Here is a 9,603-nt window from a genome sequence, read left to right on the forward strand (position 1 = left end):
AACTGCAAACGGTTTATACATATGGTTTACAAGAACAAAATGTTGTTATACACCAAAAAGTGGTGCTACTGCCATTTGTGTTTACCCACAGGAAACCTGGGCTCACAACATGTTTCCTCGAAGGCAAAATATAAGTATTTGTATGGGATTTTATTGTGAGTTTGATAGAATCACAAAAGGTATAAAACAGGTATTATCACAAGTATCACAAGTACAAGTGTACATACCTTGTGAAATAATGTCTTACTTACTTGCTTAGTTTCAGTGTTCTAGTTTTCTCCTTTTAACACTAAAATGTGATAAAAAAAAATACCCTGTTTATTGGGCATGAAACAATCAGAAAATAACACAGCGACATCATTACATACTTGATACTTGGTATGTACATTTTAATGCCTGTTTTTATACATTATGGCATGACAATAAAATCGCATACAAATCCTTATATTTTGCCTTAACATGTGGTGAGGCTGTGGTTTAACCAGTTTATAAATGACAAGGAATACTTGTTGCCCACAGGATTCAAACTCGGGCCTTCCTGGATGAAATGTAGTAACAGAGACTGCTGCAAATCTTGCAATTCCAATAGATACAATACAGGAAATGTACAGAGTTTGTTTGTACCAACACCAGACAGTGCTGATCCAAACCAAAAATGAGACCAAGCTCCAGAAGCTTCTTATGATGTTGGAATCATTTCTAACTTACACCCAGTCTGCATCAGAGCTACCTTTCTGTAACCACACTTCAAGATTGCACTGTAAAATTGATCACAACTGATTGGATTGTACTACAGTTCAAAAACACTACCAGGAGAAGGTCCAAATTTGCCACGACTCGAAGTTTTCTCTCCAGGCCTGTTGAATATAAATCATGAGTTCCTTTTCAGTCATTGTGAAATTACTACTAATTTTTTTTCTTTCTGGTTGCATTTTCCTGTCTTATCTGTAGCTTTCTGCTTCTTCTCCAGAGAGTTACGTTATTGGTGTCAGTTGGCTGTTCTCCATCTCCTGAAGGCTGCTTGCTATCATCAAGTATTTCCCATAACCAGTCAGGGTACTCACTGTCTGGCAGCAAAGGTGGATCAGATCCTTCTTTCAAGTAATTGATTCCTTTACAAAGTCTCTGTTCACTGTGTCCTGGAATCAAAACACCACAAACTGTCACACAGTGTCAGGTATAACAGTCGGTTGCATCTATGCATGGATACGAGACAAAAAACATGTTCTAATAGGGTGCCAGACATGACGTCTTTTGTCGCCAAACATTTGAAGTTTGACAGCCATAAAGCAAACTGTCGCGCCAGATCAGTGTGTTACACTCATATGCACATTTTATTTTTCTCAACTAGCAGGCATATTTCTCGCTCAGAAACAGCACACTTGCCTCCAGAAAGTATTCTTAACATCTAAAAATGCTTGCAAAGAATATTTTTTTGAGCAAAAGCAAATCAAGTCAACAACAGCCGCCTACTCCAACCTTCATATGTTTGCCGCCAAAACATGTAATGTTTGCACCCAACTAGAACATGTCTTCCCCTCCCGTGTACACGCTTAGATGCAACCGACGGTACGTGTATCAACAGCAAGTGAGAGTGTTTCGTCATATGTCTCCAATAAACTTTAAAATTTTTAACAACGCATACTTGCTAAAAGATTACAACCGTCCTCTCTATTCTTGTCGTTTCTTAATATCTAGTTAACATTGATTTGGTATAATAATATAAAACAAATTGAATAGATGGTGAAAACATTTGAGGTAAACACATTAATATCAAACCACTTGCATGGGCTTATGGAAATCACCCTCTCAACGAAGATTTCAGTTAACGGATACTTTGTCAAACGTGGTTTGACAAAGTGTTACCTGATTCACTTGAAAATGACGTTGTGGGTTGAGCTGCTAGTCTTGTACATATCCCCGGGGTTAAAACTTGATTTCTCCATAACCCAACAAGACACCTCACTGTCGCCATGTTGTTTTCTATTGAGCCCGCGACCAGTTCTAGTCTCACAACCGTAGTCAACAGGGAGGGGAGGTTAAGTACTTCACAAAGTTAAAAATTTCATTATGCTTTGCGTTTGCTTTCACAATTCTTCCAACATCTTAGACATATACCAATAAAATAAGTATGAAATGGTCGAAACATCAACATCAAACTTCTGATCTTTCCTCAGCATCGCGGAGCAAAATCGTGACTCTCTCTTCCCCACAGAGAAGGATCGGCACATGGCCAAAACAAAATGGCGGACGAAACGATAGAGTGTGAGTTACGTTGTGTTCCTTGCGAAGCCAAGGATTTCAACACTGGAAGATGTCGAGTTGTACCAAAGCTAATTGACACGATTGGTGGAAGAATCAATTCACCCGTTAGAATTGAAACAGGTTCAGGATTCGTGTTTTGTTCTCTATGGCCAAGAAATGACGGACAACACAAGATCATTCAATACGATGCGCTTGTCACCCTTCCAGACAGCAACAAAATAAACAGAAATGGCGAGCGTTTTCGCAAGAAGAACATATCATCAAAGCATATTGCTGTAATCAATCCTGTTGATGCACAAAATGTCACTGTAACGCTTGCTTTGTCCAACTCGGTAGATGATTTTCAACACGGCCAGACACGGGTTGCACAAGAGATGAAAAGAGAAAAAGTGGTTCGGAGCTTATTAAGAGGTTGTGTGGTTATGCAGGGATGTGAAGTTAAGCCAAAGGAAAGTAGAAACAATCGCAACTCATCCAAAGGAATAGCCAAGATTTTAGTTACTTCAACTGAGCCCTCGACCCAGTCCCTAGCAGATGAACCTGTAATAATAAACGACAAAACAAAAGTGACTGTTAAGTCAGTAAGAAGGGGTCACTCCCTTGAAGACAATGATAATCACATTCTAGCAGGCCTTGATGATGTGGCAAGGGAACTACGAGAAATTTTAAACTATCCTTTTCAGTACCCAGAATGCTTTGCTCAGCTGGGGCTTGAATGCCCAAAGGGAATTCTACTTCAAGGTGCTCCAGGGGTCGGAAAGACACTCCTTGTTAAAACCGTCACTTTTCAGTGTAATGCACAGTTGATAACACTCAATGGAACTGATGTGTTTGGACCACATCCAGGAGAGAGTGAAGAGAATTTGAGAAAAACATTTGAGATTGCCAGGTGAAGTGAATAGCCCATTTTACAGTTGTGTGCTTAGTGACCTGGCCTTGGATTGGAAGCGAGGCTGGGTTGATACAAACCTCACTGCTTTTCATTTGTAAATGCAAACTAGTTAGCATAAGAACAGTATGATCTACATATGAAAAGCAGTGAGGTTTGTATCAAAACAAGGTCACCCCCAGCCTCGCTTCCAATCCAAGGCCAGGTCACTAAGCACACGACTGTAAAATGGCCTATTCCATATAAAATAGCACAACAGAGCTGTTGAAATTTACAGGTATTGGTGACATTACATTGTCCTGCAAAATGGCACCCAGAGAGAAGATTGCAAAAATTCTGCATTGCGTTTGGTAATGTACATGTAGCTTTAGTCAGTTGTTGGTCTTCATCATCAGGTGCAGGGAGAGTGGTTCTCCTTGAAAGTATTGGTAGAAGATGCCTACTTTTTGAACAAGGCTGTCATTAAGCTCTGGAAAAGCTGTCTCTGTATGGAAAGTAGCCATTTGTAACTCAGTAAAATCTCCCATTCTTGTCATCTTTTTAGTCCTTTTTAAACTCTATTAAATTATCCAGCTATGTTCACCGTAGTTGTCATCCATAATAGCTAACGGCAGCCTTGAAACTCATTCCCTCTCATCTGGGATATAGCTAGTATTTGAGAAAGAAAGTCCATTGTTATTGGAATCCAGCCCTTTACTAAACTTACTGTCTTTTGTGAGGGCCAAGAGCAAGAGTCTCTAGGGTTGTCTGGGGGTATGCTTCTCCAAATATGTTAAAAAATATTTTAGAGTTTACATGGTGTATTTTGGAGAATTAGACCCCTTAGTAACTGCTAGTGTTTGAATTACAAAGTAATTACTAAAATAAACCGTGACAGATTTAACAATGTGTTAGGGCAATAGACTCCTAGCCATTTAAAACAACAATGATTAAAACAAAGCCTAATGGATTAAATATTTCATGGTCACAAAATTATGACAATGATCTGATTCCTTTAGGAATGCCTCACAGTATGGTCCATGTGTCTTGTTCATTGATGAACTTGATGCTCTGTGTCCCAAGAGAGGAAACAGTGGCAGTGAAGAGGAAAACAGGATTGTCGCCCAACTTCTCACCTTACTGGATGGTTTGGAATCCCGAGGCCAGCTTGTTATAATTGGGGCAACAAACAGACCAAATGCTATAGACCCAGCCCTGAGAAGACCCGGAAGGCTTGATAGAGAGGTCAGGAATATTGTTACTTATGGGCTAAAAATTAAAGAAAAGGCCATTTTCGAGAGAGGCTAAGTGCAAAGCTTTTCATATGAGAACTAGTTTTGTTTGCATATGAATGAAAACTGATTTTCATAATAAAATCTTTGCACTTAGCCTCCCCTTCATAATGAGGTTCAAAGCAACTCGGAAATGGCCTGTTGGTTGTAAGAAAATGGATGACATTCAAGTCACAAACTTGGTACCGTGGATCAGACAGTGATTCTAGAAAGATCCAGTCAGTGTCTCTCTATTCTAACTGGTCACTCGTTGTATTTGATTTTTTTTTTTTCTTTTATTTTAATCTAATTCTTTCTTTTATTTTAATCGAACGAGAAGGCTAAACTTCCAAATTAAGGAAATTAATGCGTGCACAGTGCTTTCGTATAATTCTGTGGACAAAAGTAAGAAACGTTGATAAAAGTTCCAAAGCCATTTCATCCTGAATACAACGAATACAACGAATACCGAGAAAGACAATTCTGATAACAGGTTGAAATATCCTAAACAGAGAGAGCTGGTTTTTAAGTTTTGAATTGCCCCTACGTAAAACTTTGGGAAAGAAATGGTAAAAATTAAACTCGCGGAAATGAACTCTTAACCTTCATAAGTTTAAGAAAATAGTACAAGTTAAAGAGAAAATTTTTAATTCGTGTTTAGTGGTACGTTAATTATCTATCAATAAGGAATTTATATATACAATCGTTGCAGTTCTAGGCTGAAACAAAGCTGGAAAAGGCATGTCCTCTCACAGGCTATGCAATAAGTGGTTTAAATAAATGCCCTGTGTACCGTCACATATTTTAAGTAAAATTACAATGCAGAAGTTTTGCGCTTTGTGTTTTAGGTCGTGATTGGAGTACCCGATGCTATTCAGCGGCTATCCATATTAGAAGCACATACAAGATCCCTGAAGGTAGCAAAAGATGTTGATCTCGCACACCTTGCTGAAGTGACGTTAGGTTATGTGGGTGCTGATATAGCCTCCCTTCGTAGAGAAGCAGCATTTGTTGCACTGAAAAGAACATTCGGTCACAGTTTAACTGTGCAGGAAATATTGGAAGGTATTGAATGTGAAAATCAATGAACGTACGCACTTACACACACATGAAGCCCGATGAAGGAACTATATAAAACGCGCGAGAAATTACCAACTTAAGCAACGATGAAGGCGACGGCAACGCCGCAAAGCAATAGGTTAAATGAGGAAAAACAATCGCCCTGTACGTGCGTTTTATATTTTGGTACATTTCTTTGCCTTCCTCTGCGAAACAACAACGTGAAATGACCAAATTCAAGGTTTTGTGGAAAAAGAACGCACACAAAGGTGAATTTTTCATTCTCCTTCTAAACTCGAACTAAACTCCTTCTAAACTCGAATTTGGTTCCTGGGTAGTTCGCTGTTTTTGTACAACTTGGATGGGTTGAAATAATCGCGACATAGCACAAATAAAATGGATTTATATTTTCAAGTGACGTTTTCGTTGCCGTAGCCGATGTCGTTGCCTTAGTTTCCTACTATCTGAGAGCCTGTAGCAGGCTAGTCAAGTGTCGGAGTCTTAAGCTGTAAAACTAATTGTGGACACTAAGCCCAAACTATTATTATTATGGTAAATAAAATATGTAGGTACATTCTACTTTGTGGGAAATATATTTATACCAACAAATAACTCTGTTATGCCAAAACTCTACTTGTCCCGACAGGCAACACATCTGAAGTGACCATGGCTGATTTCCAGTTAGCTTTGTGCCATATTGTTCCGTCTATGTACCGAGGTTTGGAGGGAATGGTTGAGTTGCAACCTGTTAATTGGGACGAAATCGGCGGACTGAAAGATGTTAAACAGGCTCTAACACAGGTGGGTGTTGTTCTGCATAACCTTGGTGAACCTTTCAACTCACAAGGGGGAACAGAGACATAACTGGAGAAGACAGTTTTCATTTTATTTCGGTGGAAATTGCCTGTCGCTCGAGATAACATAAATGTTTGAATTCTCCCAAACGTCCCTCGTTTTTACATTAGGTTTTATAAAGTTTTGATGATGTAAAGCGTGCTCTGTTTGATTGCTTAGCTGTTTTAGATCAACTTTTGTGAAGGCGGATATGTAAGCCTTTTTTTACAACGAAAATAGGAATGACCTATTGTGCTCACATAAGCGAACACTCGACAGAGTTTGGGAAAATTAAAATGTACTCGCGTAAACGCTTGTCTTCGGTTACCTAGAGTGTAAGACATAACCACGATTTCGTTTTCTTAATCATAAGCCAGTGTGCGTTAAGTCTGAAGGTGGTATTACATGTGACATTCTTGACAACAATTTTTAGAACGTTACCAAAAAATCGTCCTTGCAAATGGTCGCGCGTAACATTAGCCGAAAGCATGAGTACAGTTGTCTAATTTCATTAAACTAATTTTGCTCTTCACAGGCGATTGAATGGCCTCTGAAGCACCCGGAAGCCTTCGTGCGCCTGGGCCTCAGACGTCCCAGAGGGGTCCTTCTTTATGGTCCCCCGGGATGCTGTAAAACCACACTAGTGCGTGCGGCTGCTACCTCATGTCAATGTACCTTCATGGCCCTTAGTTGTGCACAGTTGTATTCACCTTACGTTGGAGATGCGGAGAGAAAAATTAGAGAGGTGAGTCAACTTAGACTACTGGGCCGGGCCAGGATTGGTGGGAACTTGATTCCAGTTTAACTGCTAATCTATAAATATCTTTCCAAAAGATTTTTGCCCTTGAGTTTTGGCTTACTTAGTCTTTTCTTTTACTTTAGCTTCGTATTAGTTTTTAGAAATATTTTCAAGGAGTGAGATGAAAACTTCGGTTAACTTTTAATCATGAATTAGCCTAAATCGGCTTTTGAACAACCTAGAACAACTGGGCTGTTATAAACAGCCTTTTATCTCCTTTTCAGTCAGTGTTGAAAAAAGCTGTTCCCCAAATGAGCTGTGATTTTTATTTTTGTTGTCATCAGGTGTTCACCAAAGCTCGTGCGGCATCTCCCTCAGTTCTGTTTCTTGACGAGTTGGATGCTATCGTCGGAAAACGAGCAGGGACGAGTGGCACTGGGGTCGAGACACGTCTGCTGTCCACTCTGCTCAATGAAATGGATGGTGTCGGAGTGTTAGCAAATATCTACCAATCAGAAGAGAGGAATTCTTGTAAACATGGTAACGAGCAGTTGATGAGAAAGGGCTGGGGGTCGGAACAGTTTGAAAATGAACCGATTTCGGTTAAAACGCAGAGGTTAAAACTCATTAGCTCTCCAGCTGTGAAAGACATTGTCATTGTCGCGGCCACTAATCGTCCTGACGCTATTGACGAGGCCCTTCTCAGGCCGGGCCGAATGGATCGCATTATTTATGTCCACCCTCCAGACTTGGAGGCCAGGCTACAAATCCTGAAAGTGCATACTCGTTCCAGTCCCTTGGCTGACGACGTAGATTTGGAGGAGCTGAGTCTGAATACGGAGTTTTTCTCTGGTGCGGATCTCGAAAACTTGTGCAGAGAGGTAAGAATATTTCGTCCTATAAATAGCACCATTGAGGCTGTTAAATTATAGAGGACAATTTCGCGAAGCGCCAAACAAAGTCGGAAAGAAGTTTCTTTTTGTCGTTGGGCATTTCTCTCCTTTCATGCACTACATACTTTCTTACTGAAATTGAACAGGTGTCATTTCTGGACGCACCTGGATAATCTACGATTGTTATTACTCAATCCACAAAAATTGTAGCATAAACTTTAATAATTCTCGTGTTTTTTATGTAAGTCGGTAATTGGAGACGCGTAGTTTGAGTTCTGTAGTATAATACCACATCAGACAGCCGTGAAACCCAATATATAGACCTTACGAAACTAGGAGCGGCGATGCGCATACAGCAAGTTACGATAGCATGTCAGTCAGGATGTCAACATTTACCGCAACCATTCCAATAATCGGTGATCTGACCAATCAGGAATTGCTATTACATTCGGCTGACATCACGGAACGATGGCATTAAAAGAAAGTCTAACTGCTGCATTGCCTGGTCTCTCACTCTGGTCCGCGTTAGGCTCGTGATTTTTTTCGCGCGCCTCGTTCTCCATGCACTGCCAGTGTTGTCATGGAGCTGGGCAACCTAAGTCCACTCAATTCAGAGCGCTAATGCTGTATTGTGATTGGATAACTATGAGAGACCTGTGCACTGGTTTTCCTGTGTCTATCCATTAAGACACTTACTTGAGCTTGAAATGTTATTTTTTGTTTTGCAGGCGGCGCTGTACGCACTTGAAGATGGAGGCATGTCTGTGTGTAGAGTGGAACGCAAACATTTTATGGCTGCTTTGTCCACAGTTAAACCTTCCCTGACAGCAGCACAGTTAGAAAAATGTAAACTAACGCGGTAACTGCAGCTGAGGTTCAGTGTTTGTTTAAACCGAAAGCCTTTCGGTTTGTGTCACGTATCACGTTTTTAGCCTCGTCAGGGGCACCAAACGAGAACATTAAAGCAAAATGGTTCAAATGTTGTTTCCTTCATTTGTACATCATTTTATGGCCTTTTAAAAGGCAAATTTTGTACTAACCTGCGATCAGGTGTTCTTTTTTCTTTATCAGACGGTGGTCGGGAGAAGGGAGGAAAAATGGCGCGCGGTCGTTTTTTCTTCCTTCTCCCGACCGCCGACTCTCGCGGTCCCCCGAAAAAAAGAACGCCTGATGGCAGGTTAAATTTGTACAAGCTAACACGGCTTGATAAATAAACACTTGATCTGTTGAAATTCTTTACCTAAAAATTTACATTGACGGTCGGAAATTTAAGGAAACAGAATTTTTTTGCCCGAATTCACAAGCTGCGTTGGCTTTGCGAAAATGCCAGCTGGCCTTTCTTCGCCCTTTTAACGACCTACTTGCCCCTCGGAGAACAAAAGGGATTAGGTTTTGAACGTTGCGAAAGTTTCAGGCGACCTTTCGCTAAAGAAAACCGCTCGTTTTTCTTTCCAATTTAATGGAATTTGCGAGGCAGGTGATGTCTTTCTGATCACATATTCCACCGAAACGCCATGCCTTGGGATCCCTGTCATCGTCAAGCTACAGAGGTGAAACAAATGCTTTCCGGTCCTTTTTGAGCTTGTAAGCGAGTGTTGAAGCAATTTGACTACAATCTGGCTACTTTGCCCATGTTGCTAGTCAGAGTATGGGATTTTTTTGCGAATAAAGAAA

The 9,603-nt window shown here is 40.5% G+C and overlaps 2 protein-coding genes across 2 annotated transcripts; one reads left to right on the top strand and one right to left on the bottom strand.

The window, feature by feature from the left end:
- Positions 1-773: 773 nt before the first annotated feature.
- On the bottom strand, positions 774-2,011 carry LOC146468178 (large ribosomal subunit protein mL54-like). Its single transcript, XM_085124866.1, has 2 exons — positions 1,867-2,011; positions 774-1,139 (listed from the first exon to the last, which is right to left on the bottom strand). The coding sequence occupies exons 1-2, from the start codon at positions 1,973-1,975 to the stop codon at positions 907-909; spliced, it is 342 nt and encodes a 113-aa protein (XP_084980992.1). The 5' UTR covers positions 1,976-2,011; the 3' UTR covers positions 774-906.
- A 208-nt stretch (positions 2,012-2,219) lies between these two features.
- Positions 2,220-8,908, top strand: LOC146468179 (ATPase family gene 2 protein homolog B-like). The gene is made up of 7 exons (XM_085124865.1): positions 2,220-3,154; positions 4,153-4,378; positions 5,253-5,469; positions 6,110-6,264; positions 6,833-7,042; positions 7,381-7,917; positions 8,658-8,908. The coding sequence occupies exons 1-7, from the start codon at positions 2,244-2,246 to the stop codon at positions 8,790-8,792; spliced, it is 2,391 nt and encodes a 796-aa protein (XP_084980991.1). The 5' UTR covers positions 2,220-2,243; the 3' UTR covers positions 8,793-8,908.
- The last annotated feature ends 695 nt before the right edge of the window (positions 8,909-9,603 follow it).

This window comes from Pavona decussata, unplaced genomic scaffold (genome assembly GCF_977016875.1).
Source record: "Pavona decussata unplaced genomic scaffold, jaPavDecu1.1 SCAFFOLD_133, whole genome shotgun sequence".
In the NCBI taxonomy this organism is placed as follows: Eukaryota; Metazoa; Cnidaria; class Anthozoa; order Scleractinia; family Agariciidae; genus Pavona; species Pavona decussata.

What these genes read in the sequence shown, in the direction of transcription:
- LOC146468178 (XM_085124866.1), bottom strand. Translation starts at nt 1,975, where the DNA reads ATGGCGACAGTGAGGTGTCTTGTTGGGTTATGGAGAAATCAAGTTTTA. An exon ending in GTCATTTTCAAGTGAATCAG is followed by an intron (nt 1,140 to 1,866) that starts GTAACACTTTGT and finishes TTTTGATTCCAG; the next exon opens with GACACAGTGAACAGAGACTT.
- LOC146468179 (XM_085124865.1), top strand. Translation starts at nt 2,244, where the DNA reads ATGGCGGACGAAACGATAGAGTGTGAGTTACGTTGTGTTCCTTGCGAA. An exon ending in TGTGCAGGAAATATTGGAAG is followed by an intron (nt 5,470 to 6,109) that starts GTATTGAATGTG and finishes TTGTCCCGACAG; the next exon opens with GCAACACATCTGAAGTGACC. An exon ending in CGGAGAGAAAAATTAGAGAG is followed by an intron (nt 7,043 to 7,380) that starts GTGAGTCAACTT and finishes TGTTGTCATCAG; the next exon opens with GTGTTCACCAAAGCTCGTGC.